The 20896-nt window shown below is 38.6% G+C and overlaps 1 protein-coding gene across 1 annotated transcript in view; it reads right to left on the reverse strand.

Moving 5' to 3' along the window:
- Positions 1-15100, reverse strand: part of MYBL1 (MYB proto-oncogene like 1) — a 34146-nt gene extending 19046 nt beyond the window's left edge. Inside the window, exons 1-5 of the mRNA XM_080646408.1 lie at positions 14658-15100; positions 5565-5670; positions 5177-5248; positions 2965-3057; positions 1526-1746 (exon numbers count right to left, since the gene is read on the reverse strand). Coding sequence (XP_080502534.1) covers positions 1526-1746; positions 2965-3057; positions 5177-5248; positions 5565-5670; positions 14658-14677 — 512 coding nt within the window. The 5' untranslated portion in view covers positions 14678-15100. The remainder of the gene's footprint in view (positions 1-1525; positions 1747-2964; positions 3058-5176; positions 5249-5564; positions 5671-14657) is intronic.
- Positions 15101-20896: the final 5796 nt, after the last annotated feature.

Genomic DNA, 20896 nt, shown 5'->3' on the forward strand with positions numbered 1-20896 from the left:
ATTCCAGATTAAGGGCATAGCAAGGACAAAGACCTTAAAGCCAGAACAAACATGATTGTGAAAAGCAACCACAAGTTACAGAATCCCAGAATACTTTTCCACTCTTAGAACAAAATACTTATAGAAGAAAGTTCATGGGTTCCATTTTTACCTAAGTTTCCTTTATATAAATGTAAATCTTCAACCTACTTGTAGTGTAAATTTCCTCTTTCATAAAATCTACATTTACTGAGAACCTAATTTATGTCACGGTACTAGGCTACATTCTATGGACAGTAAAAAGATGTATGAGGCTTAAAACATCAAAAGTTCCTAGGCCAGATTCAGTAACTTGAAAAGAACCTTAACATTGTGCTTTAATTTCCTTATCTATGAAACAGCATTGTTTACTCTGTGTATTTCACAAATATATGAAGATTAATTAAGAATATATGTATAAGCATTTTATAAACAATAAAGTACTATATAGAGATTACAATAAAAAAATGAATGCATATCTTCTAAGTGAGGTATGAATTTTCCCAAGGTTGTTGGTCTATTGTACTATTAGGAAACATTTGAACCAGTGCACCGTATAGTGTACATACCCCATCCCTGCCCCTGAGGGAAATTCTATGTCTGAGCCACATGGATATAGAGGGGTGGGCAAAAGTAGGTTTACAGTTGTGAGTGCTCAAAACACAGAGTATACCAAGTAGACTTCAAGAATGTGGGCAATTTGAGCACTTATGACATTGTACCTAAATGCACTGTGCCATTATGCCGTTCTTTTGAATTATAAAGCTATTGTAATAATCATAACTTGGCCCTGGCTGTGTGGCTAGGTTGGCTGGAGCATCATTCCATATACCAAAAAGTTGTGGGTTCAATCCCCAGTATGGGAGGCAACCGATGGATGTCTCTCTCTCTCACTGATGTTTCTCTCCCCCTACTTCCTCTCTCTCTAAAAACAACAAATAAAAACATATTCTCAGGTGAATTAAAAATAATAAAATCATAACCTGAATGTCTTTTTCCATATGAACTGTAAACCTCCTTTTGCCTACCCCTGTATACACTACTTCCATGATTTGAATCATACCATAATTAAGAATTGAGTTTTCTCTAATGTACTTTAATAGCAGTTTATTTCAGTTAGTATTATTTGTTATTTTCTGGGCTTATGCATAGAATCCAATACAAAAGAAACCTCTTCGATTTAGACTCCATTCCAACCAAGTTTATACAAAGGTCTGCCTCACTGGCATTAATATATAAACACAATTTGAGGGGGAGGGTGCAGTAAATGTTCATAATCCAAAGGTCTATCATTTTATTGCCAAAAATTACTATAAAATACTTCATTAAAAGTAATTATATCCTTACTACATATATATTACAAATAGTCCCAAACAGTTGCTTGTATTATACAGTCTAAATTTTAATTATAAATAAAAGTCATGGGGTACTTGCAAATATATTTAATAGTAACATTATAAAGATCAAGTTTAAGTACAGAAAAATGTATATACATTTATATAAGCACCTTCCAGGAAGTAGTTTGGCAATTTCTGCCCAACGATTTCCCAACCGCTTATGTGCTTCATAAATGATCCTGTCCTCCTCTTCTGTCCAGGAAGATTTCTTTACCTCGGGATTCAGATGATTATGCCATCGTTCTCTACACTGCTTGCCTATTCTTCCTTTTAAATGTTTTGCAATCAAAGACCATCTTTTTGGGCCATATTTCTGAACTAATTCAATAACCTAAAAAAATAGAAAAACAAAGTTTAAAAAACCATTACCTTGACAGAATGTTAAAAACATAACTCACAAATACTTTTTTTAAAAAATGCATTAAATCCAAGCCACAACTACAACTTAAAAAAACAATTTTGCCAATAAATACTGCTTCAGTATTTGCCAAGTTCAAAAGACTGATTCCAAAGTTATCTAAAATACAAGGTACTAATTAAAGTGACTTGTAAGTTAAATTGTTTTTATACAAATAATTTAAAGTAGCTGTAATAGCCTAATAAATCAGTTTGGAAGTAGGATGTATCTACAGTTACTGTCTTTTCATTTCTTCCTTTCTCAAACTGAAAGGAACTAGATCTCACATTTTAAAACTTATTAAGTAAATCAAACCAGTTCTGAGCTTAATGAAGTACTAACTTTTTTAGTGTGTGGCAGTAAGAATAATTCTCCAACTACATTAACAATTTTTATGCCATAAAGGACATGAGCTAAAGAGTAATTCCAAGTGGAGGACAGAAACTCTCCCATTCTTCTCTTTTATAATACAGAGAATTATCTTGGTTTTAAATCATTCAACCCTTTGGAAACATGATGCTTTGATATCTATCTTATTTAGTGACTTTTTATAGGTCAGAAGAGAAAACTGAGAATGTATATTAAATTATATATAATGCTATCAAATAAGATAAAATTGTTTTAAAAATGTTAACTCAATTTTCAAAAGAAACTATACCCTAAATGTTACTAACCTAAGCTCTAAACAAGGTGCTAAGATGATAGTATATTTTACTTCCACAAAGCAAACTCTCTGAAAGAAAATACTATACTTTGACTCAATTCATTAAAAACTACATTCTGGTCAAGGGCACATACCTGGTTGCAGGTTCAAGCCCTGGTCCAGTCGGGGCACATGCAGGAGGCAACCAATCAATGTGTCTCTCTCACATCGCTATCTCTCTCTTTTTCTCTCCTCTTTCCTCCCTTCCTCCACCCCTCCGCGCCCACTCTCTCTAAAAATCCATGGAAAAAATATCCTCAGGTGAGGATTAACACAATAACAAAAAAAAGACACAACTTACAATTCTTATGCAAGCAGCACCCAGAGAACAAAACCAAAGTGATTTAAATATAGACTTTATGTGTCAAAACAATGTACTAGGAAGAAAAAAAGCTAATCCATCTATACAGCGGGAGGGAAAAAAAAAAAAAAGAACATGAACATATTACCCTCTGATCTTCTTCTTTAGTCCAGGGACCCTTTATCAATTCTGGATTTAAAACTTTCTGCCATCGATGCTGGCACTGAAAATCTGAACGATTCTGAAAAAATTTAGATGATTTTGTTATTGGACAACTTTCTTCCAGAAAACTAGTCAGCCCAAACTTATGTCTCGCAACCTTTAAAACAAAGTCTTCAAGAATAATGTATTTAACAGCATTCTTAAATATGTAATATTTCTTTTACATGCCTGTGTCCCAATTATTTTTTAATTAAAGTAGTGGCAGGGCTTAGACTACAAACAAAAACAATATATACTTAAAATTAAAGTATTTGTCTCTACACTGTGCCTTATAAAACAGCAAGCAGCAAAGCTATAATACAAATACTGCCCATAAGGAATGTATGTAAGGTTGAGAAATAAAAGGAGGTAAAGCAGATAAAAGAACTCAAACAGCACAGCAGCCTGGATTCATATAGTTACAGCAGTACATAACTCTACACAATTAAAAAACCCTAAAGGCATTGCTAGACTACTGCATGGTACCCTGAAGAAGGATGTTTATAAATGATGACCCCCACACACAAGTTGACAAGAAAATGCTAAACATATCTACATGGGAAATGTGTATTATGTACCAGTTAAATGATTTAAGTGTTGAAGCTTAAAAGAAAAATGAATTTACCAGGATAAGAAAACCTTATGTAGAAATATCTCAAACTCCAAAAATGATTAATAATAAATGAAACCTTATTTTAGTCAATTCATGACTTAGTAACTCCTATGTATTATGATGATGATGATAATAATTTTTCATTAGTAATTTGGGTTACAAAGACATTAGTTAATCTATACAATTATAGATAATTTAGAACTATATAAAGCAATAGATAACAATACTTTGTTTACCAATAGCTCTGTCTTTGCGCCTACTGCACTTCAAATTATTTTTATGCAAATTGCGCTTCATTTTTGGCTTCTATACATCAATGCCGATCCACTTTCTTTTTTAAAGAAAGGCTATCACTTTCTTTAAAATAAAATAATCAGGTTGTTCCTGTATGTTCTTGTAGCATTCTCTGTTCACTTCATTTGCTGTTATACCATTGAAGTTAAACTGATAAAACTAATGTAAATAACTTTTCTGATTTAGCTTCCATTTATTGAACATGGAAGCTAAATGTCTGGAACTATGCCAAACATTCTATGTTATTTCTAATTCTCACAAAAATACTACAAAACCAGTACTATTATTTACATATTATATTATCTCTATAACTGAAGATCAAAGAAAAATTTTTCTAAGCTAATAGAGTTGACATTTGAACAAAATTTAGACCAACTAAAAAACTTAATGTTCTTTCCATTATTTGGTTTCCATTTTCAGGTTATATTAAAAGGAGTGATTGCCCAGCCAGTGTGGCTCAGTGGTTGAGTGTCAACTTATGAATCAGAAGGTCACGGTTTGATTCCCAGTCAGGGCACATGCCTGGGTTGTGGGCTCCATCCCCGGGTGGGGGTCGGGGGTGTGCAGGAGGCAGCCAATCAATGATTCTCTCTCATCATTGATGTTTCTATCTCTCTCTCCCTATCCCTTCCTCTCTGAAAATCATATATATATTAAAGGAGTCATAACAATATAAAAAGAACATAGGTAACATGGTTTCTGAAACCCAAAGTAGTAAATACAGAAATTAAAATATTTTGCCTCACTACCAACAGTGTAGTGAGGAACAAATAAAAGTATACGTAAAAATACTTAGTAAATTATAAAATTATATGCTAATAAACAGTAGGTAAATAGCAGTATGGTAAACAGTAAGTATAATTTTTAAAAATCGGTCAATATTTTAAAATGTAAGCATTTTATGACAAACTTTTCAACAGACTTCTCTGATTTTTATTAGTTATCAAGTATTTCAATATATTTAACTTCTCTCAAAATGTTTTAATACTTATCAGCTAATATTTATAAAGCTCTACCCAAACTTAGTGTCATTTTTGTTTTAGATTAGTAATCTTTTTAGGCCCTGTGGATAAACTAATTACTAGAAAATCAGACTTTCAAAACTATTGGCAACTATAGGAGGACCAGAATAAGAAATGTTTTTAGGAAGAAAACCTGAATCTAAAATAATATAGGCACATTTTTAAAACAGCAAATTTAACTCAATTGCCCAAATCATCCATTATATATAGAAATAAAATGTTTCACTTACCTGAAGATGACTAGCAATTAGAGTCCAATCATCAGTTCCATGTTGTTCAACCAACTTCTTTAACTTATCATCCTATTAAAATAGGTATGAACTTTAGAAAGCTTTCCCCCGCCCTATTCCTCTATCCCTTAATACAGATAATTCTCTGATTGTTTCATGTCATATCTGGTGGCCACTTTTAGGACTAAATCCACTATAAGTTTTCCCATTTACTCTACTGTTTCTGTCTCAACATCAATCCACTATTCATGTCTCTGGTTGAAGAAAAATAATGTGCAAATTAGTTGATGGATAACTTTTCTCATGTTTTATTTTAAAATAGTTTTCATATCTATAACAGTATTAATAAATACAGGTATAAAATTAGTAAACTTTATCAGATAATTACCTCATCTCTTGTCCATTTTACTCTGTTCCAGAGTTTCTTTAATCCTTTTTGTTGGGGTACTTCATAATCATGATCAGCATACTGAAGGTCATCATCCTCATCCTCACTTGTAAAAACACAATTGTGAAATGAAAAATTTTATTTAAATTTGTAAATTCAGTCATTGAACAGGTATGACTAAAGAAGCTACTCAGACTAAAAGGCATATATCCAATAAGATTATTCAAAGTATTAAAAAAAAACTTGAGAGACAAACACTGGAGAGGAGCTATAGTTCTTAAAACCAGAGATAAGGGTGGATATGCCACCAGGGTCCAAGTGGTAACCTTTATGTCATCCCAAGGGATTTGACCTTTATTCTTCATTTGACCTTTATCCTAAAAAGTTAAAGAAATTTAAGAAGTGAAAGATAAATCACTATCAGAAATGTGGAGAAATGAAGAAAGGAAGATCAATTAGTAATCTTTTATAGTAAATTATTATGAGGGCCTGACCATGGTAATGGTAAAATACAACACAGAGCCAGCTAACACAATGGAAGAAATAATCCATTAGTAATACAACAAAAGTTAAAATATGTAGAAATAACTTGAATGTACAAGAGCAAAGTATAGTATATAAGAAAACACTATTGTGAGACACAAAAGACTTGAACTAATGGAAAAACATCCAGATCACATTCTTGGACAGGAAAACGGTATTCTAGATGTCCATTCTCCCAATATACTGTAGGGAAACAATAAATAAAACAGAATGGCAATGGCACATAAACAGATACACAGATCACTGCAACAGAATAGAACATTCAGAAAAAAACAAAACCCCTTTGGGAATTTGGTAAATTATAACAGCAACATATTAAATTAGTAGGGTAAAGATGGACTTTTTAATAAATGGTAAGACACTGGGTAGCTATTAAAAAAAAATAAAGATCAAGTCCTACTTTAAAATAAAAAATTCAGATGAAGCAAATACTTTACATTTTTTAAATGAAACCATAATAGTACTATAATAGGGTAGAATTCTATTTTTTATATATTGAGATCTAAATGTGACAAAAATCAAGAAACCATTAAAGAACAAACTGACTAAAGTAATGACAATGGTCATGGAAAAAAGTACATGAAACAGATATTTAACAGGTAGAAACAAAGATTTTACAACTACTAGATATGGGAGACATGGGAAAAGGAGAAATCAAGGATGACTCCAAAACTTCTGGCTTTGGGAGCATAAATAGAACTATTCACTGAGATAAGGAATAGAAAAGGAAAGCTGAACTTTGAGAGGAAGAAGGGAATGGGGAGAGTAATAAGTTCTGGACTAGCTGATTTCAAGGCACTTAAGAACTATATGAGAAATATAGAAGTATATATATACTAGAGGCCCAGTGCACAAAATTCGTGCAATGAGGGCCGATCTGTGGGGTGACTGGTGGGGCAGTTGAGGGGGCCCCGCGCTGGCACCCACCTTGGATGGCCTGGCGCCACCTGCCACCGCCACTGGTCACCTCCCTCTGCCCGCTGGCACCCACCTTGGCTAGCCTGGCACTGCCCACTCGCAGGCCCAGCCCCCTGCCAAACAGTTGTTCTGCAGGTTGTTCCACCATTCGGTCAATTTGCATATTAGGGGTTTATATAGATAGGTAACAGCAAGTATATATATTCAAATATATATATCAGCACTGTACAAAGAAATGTAATGCAAACCACATATGTAATTTCCTAGCAGTCACATTTTTAAAAATATAAACAGGTGAAATTAATTTTAATAACTGTTATTTACCCAATATATTTTTAAAATTATCATTTCAACATGTAATCAATATAATCATAAAATGTTTTGCATTACTTTTTTTCTTATTAAAGCCTTCAAAATCAGGTGTGCATTTTATAGTGACAGCACATTGCAATTCAGACTAGCCACATTTCAAGAGCTCAATAGCCACATGTTGCTAGTAGTTCTACTACTGTGCAGAGCAGATCTTGAAGGCAACTGGGCACATGGATATTCTGCTCAAGTAAGAAGTCTAGGGTAGACACACAGTTTTGGCCATCACCAGCATACAGAGAACAATTAAAGCCATGAGAGCAAGAAGCCCCAGAAAAAGAGGGCACCTGAATTGATAAACTGAATTAGAGAATTTTGAGTAGCCAGGGCACTAAAGTCATCAGCATCTGAAAATAACATAAACCAATATTTATTTAAACTTCCTAAGTATCAGACATTGTGGCAATCTAAAATTTCTCTCCTAAAACCCCACAACTCTAAAAGGGGATTATTATTCTTGTTATTCTCATTTTACAGAATAGGAAATTTAGAAAAGTAACTTCTTGCCCACAGTTACACCAAATATAGCATGACTGAACTCCAAAACTCACTACCTAACTACTAAATATACCATACTAGAGGCCTGGTGCACGAAATTCATACACTGCAGGGGGTGGTCCTTCAGCCTGGCCTACACCCTCTCACAGTCCAGGAGCCTTCAGGGAGTGGGCCTAAGCCATCAGTCAGACATTCTTAGCGCTGCCGCGGAGGCTGAAGAGGTTCCCGCCACTGCTGCTACACTCACCAGCTGTGAGCCTGGCTTCTGACTGAGCGGCGCTCCCCCTGTTGAGGTGCACTGACCACCAGGGGGCAGCTCCTGCATTGAGTGTCTGCCCCCTGGTGGTAAGTGCGCGTCATAGCGACCGGTCATTCTGCCATTTGGTCAATTTGCATATTAGCCTTTTACTATATAGGATTGGAAAAATAGGTAAGAAAATACCAAAAAGCGGTTCATACCAAAGACAAACTTCAAGTACATTTTTAAATCACAGCAAGGTTCTAGTTCTAACTTAACTACTCACTTTGTATCCATGAATATATACTATATTAGCCTCTGAGAGCTTTAGTTTACCTGTTTGTAAAATGAAGACAATACCACCTACATTATAGTGCTGTTTTAAGAATGAAAAACATGGAAATACCTTATACAGCATCTGGCACAGAGAGGTGGCTCAATATTATTATTATGTGCATAGACTGAATGTCTAACAATATTCAAAGTTATTTTGTTTTACTAGATTCAACTTTACAAAAATTCATTCTGATTTCAAATAGCAAAATCTTGATGATTTGTTTAACCTTATTAATAGAACTTAGTAAGAGCATGTAAGTAATTCCTAATATTACATAGTTTCAATTTTATAAAACTAAAAAATAACAGCCTGGATTTAATACATACTGTCTACAAATCCTCTGTAGGAACTTCTCATTTCCCTGCTATTTGCAGCCATCTTCAGCTATCAGAAATATCACCTGATTAGCAAAGATTACAAATTGTTAAATTGGAGATGGCTCAGGATCCAATTACTTCATAAATTTCTAAAATGGCTACTGATCAGATAAAACACCATACTGAAGTTTTCTATCCAAATTGTATGTACTCACATCTAATATGTTCATCTCAAAGCACCAAATACAGTACCTGCCATTCAAATATGTATGTGTAAAATTAATGAATGAGCTTCCTTACTCTTTCACCTCTTCCAAGTCTCTGGATTCTAAAATTACCTCACAAGTGGATATGAAGAAAACTTTTTTTTTAACAAATGAAAATACCCCTAGGACAGCCGTGGGCAAACTACGGCCCGCGGGCCAGATCCGGCCCGTTTGGCTCTTCTATCTGGCCCGCGGAGCCGAAAGAGCGGAGGGTTCTCTTGCTCTCCCCTCCGCTCCTTTACTTTGAATTTATATTAGTTCACACAAACACTCCATCCATGCTTTTGTTCCGGCCCTCCGGTCCAGTTTAAGAACCCATTGTGGCCCTCGAGTCAAAAAGTTTGCCCACCCCTGCCTAGGAGGTGAAGGGCATTCCCATTTGTTAAAAAGGACTCCCAAAATCCAAATTTACCTCCAAGTCGTAGAACATAAAAAACAGAACCTGCTAAAACAAACATTAAAAAAATATTTATTCGCCCTCACTGGTGTGGCTCAGTGGATAGAGCGTCAGCCTGTGGACTGAAGGGTCCTGGATTCGATTCCCGGTCAAGGGCATGTACCTTGGTTGCGGGCACATCACCAGCAGGGGGCGTGCAGGAGGCAGCTGATAGATGTTTCTCTCTCATCGATATTTCTAACGCTCTCTCCCTCTCCTCTCTGTAAAAAATCAATAAAATATATATTTAAAAATATATATATATTTTTTCAGTACAGAAGGGTTTCTTTGGGGTGTCTACTAATGTTGCCAAACCTTTCCTAGAACTGTCCCCAGCAACATTACCACGTCCTGCCATCCCAAACAGCCCTCGGTTGTGCCTTTCACGGGTTTCCCTCGTCTTTCCTCCCTCAGATTCCAACAGCTGCCACAACAGCATTTTGAAACTGCTTTAAAAATTAGGTTATTTATAACTCAAAACAACTTTCAACTTGGGGAGTTGCCCATATAAATCTTCAGTCACATCTACATCCTATCTAATATGTATGAAATCCACCTTAAGGTTCTTATCAAAATATTTTAAGTTAAGGGTATGAGTCCAAAATATTAACTTGAGTCCAAAAAGTAATTTTCCTGAAAACTTGTTCACTTTTAACTTTCAAATTCTCCCTTATTTTTAATCACATACGTGGTCTGTGAGAAATTTCTATTTCTACACGGGGTTTCATTCTCTGTTTTGCATCAGCATGGTCATCAGTTTTCAGGCCAAGTTGTATAGCTCATTCAGTGTTCAGGAAGCTGGGTTTTTGAGTGGGTGAGTGTGTGAGAGCATTAAAGTAGAATTCTTAGAGTCATCTCCCTACCAGTGGGACTTCCCTAGCTACTTCTTAGTTTTAGCATTAAGTTATTTCTGTATTATTTAAATTACTGTTGAAAAGATTATGTAACTTTTAAATAATTAGTATGACAGAAAAAGATCCTAGAAACTTATTAATATCACAACAGAAAGATGGCTGACAATGCCAACAGATTGCCAAAAATAAAGGGAAAGGATAGAACCCCACAAGAAACCTCACCAATATTCCAATTTCACCATTTAACAATGAAAAAAAGTTCCATTGCTTACTACTCTGCTCTACTTTTCTGATTTTTATAACATCTTTTAACATTTCTGTATCATAGCAATCAATGCTGGTAAGATGTACTAAATATTTTCAACTTCCTACTGTGTAGATAAATAAACCATTTATAGCCTGGGATGACTAATCTATAAGACAGCAAAAAAAAAAATAGGTGAAATTATTTCTGCCATCACAAAGCAAAAATAGAAAAGGAATTTGGTCTCACAATTTTCATCCAGGCCTTGGTTTCCAAAATCATTCTGACAGTTTTAGTGTTTGAGTTAAAGAAAAAATTTATGCCGTAACTGTTAATACATTATCTGAGTATTATATTCAAATGGAAAGGGTTTTGTTGATTATGAATGAACAAAGTGATTAGGGTAATTATGAAACAGCAAAATGAAGCACACACATACAAAAAAAATACTATGACTCATTAAGCAAGGAAGATGGTCAACAGTAATTTCACATTGGGGTGTAAGCTAATATGATGTGACAGTCATTTATGAAATAATACACAAACTATTATTCATACTTGACAAGTATGAATCCCAGAGAAGTTCAATTTTTTAGGCCACCAATTATACCACCTAAAGAGAATAAAATGAGGCTGCCAAAGAAAAAATTTGAGAATTTTTAAAAATTTATTTTTATTTGAAAACGAACTACTGGTTTGAAATTGGAGAAATATCAGTAGTTTTACAAAATTTTCTGTAATAAAATACATCTTTATTAAACTGTTTTGACAGAATAACAGTGTATTTTTAAAAGTCCAATTGAATTCCAAGTATGAAAATTTACCAGGTTAATTTAATGTAGTGAAATCAGGCCACCCAGTGGTAAATATGATGTACTACATACATGAATATTTTTCCCCCAAAATCGTGACTGCTAACTAGCATCACTATAGTAGACAAATTTGACTTTATTTGACCATTATTAGTAGCAATAGTGAAGTAAATACTTAAGAGAGCTATCCTAACTATTCATAAACAAAAACAATGTGAGGGTATTTCTATTTTATTCTATTAGTGGGTATATATTTTTAAATGAGAAAAGATTATTACAAAAGGGTTCAAAATAGGATATATATTAAATTAGAAGTTACCTTACAGACCATAAGATTCAAATCCCTTATAATAACAAATAAACAACTGGGATACAGAGTTTATTTGCTTTCCCCCCCCCAAAAAAAAACATTGCTAATGACAAAACTGATTTTTAAAATCGTTTTTCATATTTCAGTATTCTTTCACCCATAACACCCATTTTGATGGAGACAACATAGTAAAAATCACTTCCTACACACACGTGTACCCAACTGGAAACATCTTCCAATTCAAGAGCTGGCTTTTATCCTTTCAGTTTCGTGTAATCACAGGTCATCTCAAGTGTAAACAGGCCTTTTGGCTTCTAAATGACATTTTTAAAAGTTTATACTTAAGGGTAGACCTGGCTTTAAAAACTAAAATTAATTACTTAATACATAAATATGTTCAAAATCAAAAACATGTTAATAACAGATATACCAACTTCAGTATTGCCTACAAATTGTCATTAAAACCCCCAGTAGGATCTAAAACTATTTGAAGTCACAGCAATAAATGAGCCTTTTCTTTTATGTATATATAGATATAGCTATTTTAAAGATCAAATAGAGCCAACATCCTTCAGCTGTTTCACACCTGAGGTAACAGCGTTTTACTTTTTTTTCAAGATCATACAGAAAAAATGTATTACAGGATTTATGTCTATATATAGTCTTATGCAAAATTTTTATACAGCAAAGTATACTTTTCACTGAAATACTTAAAATGGTTGTCTAGTGGAGACCGTAAAGTGACTAAATTATTTCCTTTCTCTTTCAATTATAAAATAGGTTCATATTTAATATTAAGATATTTAGTCAAAAGACATTAGACATTGCCCAATGATTAATTATTCCCCTTCAAAACATTTCATAGTCTATTACCTTCTAAAATAAATAAGTCACATTTCCATATGCAAGAAATATGATTTAGAATACTAAACATTGAAGTGTGAAGACCCTAAGAAAATACACTATCCAGAGACGATAATTTCTCACATCCTCTACCTGAATACTCCCATAGGGTGTGCAACTTCACTCCACTATATTTAATTACTCCAGACTTATGACTCCTTAAATCATTCTATAATATACATTTCAATTAATTTATACAGCAAACAAGGAATAAAAGCCAACAGTACAATTAATGTTTAGATCTCAAAGTTCACAGTATTGTCAATGAAAGAAAACTTATACAGGCAAATTAATCATTAAAACATTTCTTCTTTCTTAGTCCTTTATTATGAAGCATACACAAAGTATGAAGCAAACAGAAAACCAATTGGAGAAGGCAGGGTTCTGATATTCAAGCATCCATGTCTAACCATAACTAAATGCTGGTGACAGCATTAGCCAAGAAACTATTTTGAATAAAATCAACATCAGTACTGATAAGTAATGCCACACATTATAGCATTTGACACTTAATTTATTTTTATTTTAGTTTAAAATTGTTTTATATTCAAAAGAAAGGGCCTAAACCAGTACCTCAGTAATTATAATTACAGGAACTTTTAATATCTATCTTTTCTGAAATTTAAGAGGTTAATTGGGTCCTTGACATTCCAGAGCAGTGATTCTCCCCTGGGTGATTTTGCCCCCCAATAGGCATTTGGTAATGTCTAGAGATCTTTGATTTTTCAGGGCTGGAGGAAGTGGGTGTTACTGGTACCTACTGTTTTTAGGCCAGGGATGTTGCTAAACATCCTACAAAGCCAGGTCAGCCCCCCACCACCCAAAGAATTATCTGATGTATTATCAATAGTGCCAAGTTTGAAAACCCTGTTCTAGAAATGTGGGTTTATATGTGTGTGTATACATTTGTTCCACCTCAAAAGTTTGACCTACACATAGTTGCTACAAACTAATACGCTATATATAACAATGACTTATATTTTATGCTGCATTTTGCAAAAACATCTTACATACAGCAGGTGCCTAACAAATGAATATAGCAACAAATATTATGTGTATCATTACCAATTTATAACAGAAATCTACACTGAATGAATCCTGATACTAAATTTCAACTTAAGAAATACATCACTAGTTAAGACTTTGAGGTTGTGGATTTAGAAATAAAGCCATTCGGAAATAGTGCCAAATATCTTTTCAGGTTTATTAATATCACAATGAAAAGACAACCTAGTTTTTTTTGTCTTCTAAGTGATTACTACACACAACTTAGGAGTAGCTACTATATATAAATAAATCAGATACATAAATTCATCCTAGCAAGTTTTTTAAAAAATGTGCCTTACCTCTGTGCAAACTTAGATACGGTCAGAGCCAAACATGGACACTCAAAATATTAAGTGAATCAAACACATTGTTTTATTTTAAGATCAAGCTGCTGGTAGTATTAGTGTGACATCTATCTCTATGTATATATATTTAATAGGAAGTATTAAATATATATACATAGAATGAGAACATGAGTATGGTAATTACAAAAAAACATCCTAAAGGTCCTCTCTCAACTATTCAGCAGATTTTCCCAGCCTTTCAGGTAACAAGGATGGCAGAGGGGTCTCCGCCCAGGTTTACCACTGAGTTCCTATTTTAATTGGCAGTGATTCAGAGAAAAAGTGCCTCTGAACACCATTTTCAAGGCATCCTGGCAGAACACTGCCACTTTTCTCTGCGTAGCGTATTCCCCGAAGCAACTTACCTGGCAAGAAACTCTACACCAATAAGTGGTTGTGAGAGATTATGGGGAGAACCAACTCCAAGGAGGAACCTGGGCATCTGTTACCCACTTTCTGGTTCTGAAACACACTGGTCCCCAACTCTGCACACGTCACAGCTGTGCTGGGGCCAGCCGGGCCCAGGCGGCTGTGGAGCAGCGGGAAGGGAAACCTCTGCCCCGGCCGGGGAGGGCCTGGTGGGGAAGCAGCGGGAAAGGAGAGAGAATCTGGGGCGAGACTGTGACGACAGACCTGGGCGAAAGGGATGTCACCCACCTGCGCGACCTCTTCGCCATCCTTCGAGTACCGCATAGGCGCGGGCTGGGCGGGGACGCAGGACAGCCTCCTCCAGCCTCAGGCGAATGCTTCTTTTCCCCGACCCTCCCGCCGATTCCCCGGCTCCCTCTCCCAGACCACCTAGCGCGGAACGCACGTCCCCGGCGGGGCAGGACGGAGGGGCGGACAGACACCCGCCCCCGGTCTGCAGCGCCGCTCCTACCCCCGGCCCAGCCCAGTCAGGGATGCCCCCAACATGTCAGCAAGCGCGCTCCCGCCCTCTGCCGGCCCCTCCCGCCGCCTCTCAGCCTCCTCGCCTCGGGCGCCGACCCCCGCCCGCTCCCCGCAGCGAGCAGCTCTGCAAGGCTCGCAGCCTCCTGCAGGGTTTTGTCCCCTCCGCCGAATCTCGCGCCCAGCCTCCCTCCAGAGCCGCCGTTTGAATCTGCGCACGCGGCCCCGCACCTCATTGGCTGGGGCGGGCGCACGCGAGGACAGGGGCGGGGCGCGGAGAGCGCGCGCGAGGGTGGGCGGGGGCGGGGCGCTGGAAGCCGGGCCTGGAACTCGCGGGAGTCGGGAAGGAGCCGGGAGCCAGCGGGGGGGGCGGGGGCCGCGGGCGGGCGGGGCTCGCGGTGCTGCTGTGACAGACCCGGGAGCGCGCCGGGCGCCGCACCGCGAGGAGGCGGGACGCCGAGGGCCGCGCGGGGCCTGCCGGGAAGAGGAGTTCCCGCACTCTCCGAGAGTTGGGTCTGGAAGCGGCGACCAGAGCCCACGTTTCCCGGGGTTCGCGGATGGTGTTCCTGGGGAACTGGGCTGGCTCGGCGGGGGACGTCCCTGCTGCCTTCTCTGGGCCACAGCTCCTCCCTCCTCGGTGTATCCCGCCCCACTAGTTAGGAGGCGCGGTCTTTGGACTTGAGACGAATCTAACCATCACTTTTGGGCGGCCGTTACTGTGTAAGCAAAAATATGAGCTATGTTTGCCCAGACGTCCTAACTACTGGAGTAGCCAACAGTCTGTGGCAGAAAAGTGAGTATCAAGAATGAGCAGGAGTGTGACAGGTGAAACAAAGTTTTTAGCTGAGGCGTGCTTGGGACAGAGCAGGGAAATAACCCAGGTCTGCGGCAGGTTTTTGAAGTGTGGGAAACAACTGATGTGCGAGGGGAAGGAGCCCTGACCCAGGCGAATGGTGCTGGGAGAAAAGAGCGGGCTGGGAATTTCGCCCAGATGAACGAGCACGGCGGTCCGCTGTAGGAGGTGACCTTCCTTCTCGGCAGAGGCGGGAGGAGGGGGAACTGCACCTAAAGAACTCTTAGCAGTTACAGCGACTTTAAAGGTTTCAAACTAGTAACTGCTAACTGCTCAATTCGAGTAGCATTAAAGCAGATTAACTACAGTGACCATTAGAAGTGGTAAAGGGTCCAGATTTGCTAGGTAACATGCTCTACTGCAGAGAGCACTAAACCACACGTCAAAATTGTCAACAGACGTACATTTTGCTATTTTGAAATTTTACGCATCACTTTTTGCAAATCAGAGATGCAGGTGCAAAATGTGGATTAAGAGGAGTTTGCATGCACTGCTTTCAAAATTTAAAACATCTGCCTTTTTATAGTTCCTTTTTCTCAATGTATGGCTTCTGGGAAGGAAGGTAAATAGCTTTTAAATCATTCCTTATTGTGTTGCTGGTTCAGTTTTTGTTTAATCTAATTTAGAAAGAAATGTCATTTGAAGACAGTGTTTTCTTATTTACTCCTGGGTCATTTATTTCTCTGCTTATTTAATATCCTAACAGGAAGCAGAATTTCTGCTACATTTTAGGCTAAGTCCGTCTTATATAGAATACCTTTTTAGAGCTTGAAGGCAGGTATTTTAGATTTTGACAGTAAACTAAATCACCCTCATTTTAGAGGTAGAGAAAAACACAATTCCTCAGAAAGATTGTGAATTAATGTAAATCACTTGTTAAAAGTGTGGATTTAAAATAGTTCACAGTTGTTTGAATACACATATTCAAATACAAACCTGGGAGTTGGGGTCTTTTAGCAAAACATTTAATAAAGAGGTTTTATTCAGAATATATAAAGAACTCTCAAGGCTCACTAATGATAAGAAAAATAATTTTTAAAGGGGGGAAACATTAGAACAGACACTTCACCAGAAAAGATATACAAATAAGCCACATGAAAAGATGCTCCACATCATTGGTCATTAGAGAAATGCAAATAAAAACCACAATGAGATACTACTACAGAGCTCTTAGAATGGGGAAAAAACACTATACAAGTGTTAGTGAAGTTGAAGATGCTAAGCGAATACAACGCAAATGTTTATAATGGCTTCATTTATAATCACCAAAAACTGAAAACATTTAAAGGGATATTTTACTCTTCAACCCCAGAGAGTTGTTTTGAATAGTATATTCATGCCTCTTAAGTTTTTCCACTGAAGTTTAGGGGACTGAATACCAAGGGGTTTGGAGACAAGTGTTGGAAATCTCTTTGAAAACTATTTTTTTTAACTCGTGACTTTTTTTTCTGCTCCAGGGTGAACATATTCATGCTTTTAATTATAAAACTGATTTTAAAATTATGTACTAATTTACTTTCTACCTCCAAATCTTTAAATTTATTATCTTACTAATAAAAGCCTAGGTGGTCCTCACGCTGTCACGCTGTGATGCCCTCACACCATCACAAGATGGCTGCGTGCACAGCAGAGGTAGGGCCCAGCAGCAGCTCAGCTCAGCGCAGCTCCCACCGGGATTCCCGCTGCCCCACGTGCACCGCGGGGGCAGGTCCCGGCTGCTGGCCTCGCAGTTTCCCCCAGGGGTTCCTGCAGCCCCGCGCCAGCTGTGGAGGCGGGACCCCCAGCTCCAGCCTACCTCTTTGGGGCAATCCATTGAGGAGCCCCAGATGGGTGGGCAGGGCCTACCTCTTTGGGGCGATCCATTGCGGGCTTCTGCACTGTGAGAGGGCACAGGCCAGGCTGAGGGACCCCCCCCCCCCCCCCCCCCCCCCCCGCCAAGTGCACGAATTTCTTGCACCAGGCGCCTAGTTAGTAAATAAATGAGCAGGAAGTTGCACCTTGCTCATCCTTCACATGGCTGGACCTACTTCTTCATAACTTCCTGCAAAGGCCAAATACTCTCAGGGTTTGCTTATGTTAGTTGGAAAAGCTTATTCTAGTTTAATATGGTTCCTAACAGACTATACTTTTTTTTGTTAATATATATTTATTGATTTCAGAGAGGAAGGGAGAGGAGAGAGAGATAGAACATCAATGATAAGAGAGAACCAATGATTGGCTGCCTCCTGCATGCCCCAGGCATGTGCCCTGACTGGGAATTGAACTGTGATCTCCTGATTCATAGGTCAATGCTCAACCACTGAGCCACACAGGCCAGGTGAGACTATACTTTTAATAGAGCTGTATCAAGCATTCCCATACATAGATTTTTGTCTCTTCTAGTAATTGTTAGACCCCAGTCCCTAGAATAGTGAGACACCAGATGCTCAATAAATACATAACTAGAATGAATGAAAAGGGCAAATAATAAACAAGTACATAAATATTTATGCTCACAAGGATGCAAAATGGATTTGAAATATTTTATGACTACTAAAGGGAGCAAAATGTTTCTAAATTCTGCCAACAAGGTTTGAATAATAACTGGTATAATCCTTTTGGAAAGCAGTACTGAGCAAAAGCCATAAATATGGGCATAACCTTTGACAGATATTTTATCTTAAAAATGTAATTCAATGTAAGCTTGAATGCTTATAGTAGTGTATTCCATTAGAATTCCAATTTGGAAGCATTCCCACTTTGAACTAGTTTAAATGGCTCATCAGCAAGAAAGAACAGTATAATACTAAGGCAATGTCATCAAATGACTATTACATTACTAGGCTCTTCTGGGTGCTTTGCATGCATTCCTCTTAAATAATATTCACAACTTGTAAAAAGCATGAGATAGGGGCAGGATAGGCTTTAACTTTTTAATCTATGTACCTCTTAAAAATTATTATTTATTGATTTTTAGAGAGGGATGAAGAGGGAAAGGGGAGAGAGAAAGAAAGATTGATATGTTGTTCCACTTATTTATGCATTCATTGGGTGATGGTTGTATGTGCTCTGACCAGGTATTGAACACTCAACCTTGGCAAATCAAAACGACACTCGAACCAACTGAACTATCCAGCCAGGGTTACCCTATGTACGTTTGTTATATTTGACTTTTTTTTTTTTAAATATATTTTATTGATTTTTTACAGAGAGGAAGGAAGAGTGATAGATAGTCAGAAACATCGATGAGAGAGAAACATCGACCAGCTGCCTCCTGCACACCTCCCACTGGGGATGTGCCCGCAACCAAGTTACATGCCCTTGACCGGAATCGAACCTGGGACCTTTCAGTCCGCAGGCTGATGCTCTATCCACTGAGCCAAACCGGCCAGGGCTGTTATATTTGACTTTGATTATAAAAGTATAAGTTCATGTTTATGTTATTTTTAATTTTTAAAAAATGAGTTAAGGCTAAACTCTAAAAATTGCTGAAAACCCTATAAGGAAATGGCACCATATGGTATATAAAATTTGCCCAACATCAATAATCCTATATAATAAAAGGCCAGTGACCATAACAGTGTAACAACCCATCGACCAGTTGCTATGAGATGCATTGACCACCTCTCGGTCCCTGCCCCCGGCCAATGGGACTGGGGACTTGCGAGCGGGCGGAACGCCGACCTCTTGGTCTCTCCCCCCGGCCTACAGGCTCAGATCAATCACCAGGCCAATGGGGAACCTGGGTGGGTAGAGGTGGTGAGGTGGGACTGGGGACTGGCAAGTGGGCGGAAGATGGCCCTGATCACAGGCTAGGCCTAGGGATCCTTCCCGTGCATGATTTCATGCGCTGGGCCTCTAGTCCTATATAATAAAATGCTAATATGCAAATAGACCGAAAGGCAGAACAAGCGAAAAACTGGTTGCTATGATGTGCACTGACCACCAGGGGGCATGCATGGAACATGGCAGGCGTTGGCCGAGGCAGGATAGTGGAGCAGGTGAGCGGGGGCACCAGACCAAGGCGGGGTGCCAGTTGCTGTCATCAGGGCAAACCTCTGGTGGTTATTGAAAATTCTTTGCTCCTGCACACCATGGTCCTGCCCGGCACTTGCACCTGCTGCTGGTGCCAGCCCTGCTCGCACCCGCTGCCAGTACCGGAGCCACCGCTCACACCCACTGCCGACGCCCAGCACTGGCCCCGATCACTTGGTGCTGTCAGCGGGTGCGAGCGGCAGCTGCTGGCTCCAATCGCCCCTGAGGGCTTCTCCACCTCACTCCGCTCCTGAGGAACAATAGGAACAGCAGCCACCACTTGCACCCACTGCTGGCGCCGGCCCCAATTGCTCCACGCCATCAGCGGGTGCGAGTGTGGGTCGTGCCATCAGCGCATGGGAGCGGCGGCAGCTGGAGTGGAGCTCCCAGCAGATAAGGGACCAGGAGCCGCAGCGGGAGGGGCTGGGCAGGGGCACAGAGGATGGGCTGAGACCCATCCCTGTGCCTACTGCAGACTCATAGCCCACAGTTCCTTTCAACATGCACAAATTCATGCACTGGGCCTCTACCGTTAAATAATCCTTTGGCAGAAATGATGCGATCATATATTATGTATTCAATCTGAAAACAAAAATCAAGTTTAGAACTATATATTGGATACACAAATGTCTGCTCTAACTTCTCTGTCACGCCACCAATATATTTTGCTAATCTCTACCTTTGGGTACTATTTTAAACTGATGAAAATTATGTAAATAAGAATCATACTGTCTAAAGTAATCAACTATAGAATTCTTAGTTTTGCTTAAAAGGTAAAAATAAGAGTGGTTGAACCTCAAGAACACTGTAAGAGGAAAAAAAGTGTTTCAAAGTGTCCCTGTATCAACCAAATATTCCTTGCCTCTACCCTTCTGTGGCAGATAGAATAATGCTTCCCAAAGATGACCACATCCTAATCCCCAGAACCTGTGACTATATAACCTTAATGGCAAGTGGGATTTCACAGATGTGATTAAGAATTTTGACTTGGATTAAGGATTTAGTTTGGATTATCCAGGTGGACCCATGTAATCGCAGGGGTCCTTAAGAGTGGAAGAGGGGCCATAACTGGTTTGGCTCAGTGGATAGAGCATCGGCCTCTGGACTAAAGGGTCCCAGGTTCGATTCCAGGCAAGGGCCC

Source organism: Plecotus auritus (genome assembly GCF_963455305.1).
Source record: "Plecotus auritus genome assembly, chromosome: 11".
NCBI lineage: Eukaryota > Metazoa > Chordata > Mammalia > Chiroptera > Vespertilionidae > Plecotus > Plecotus auritus.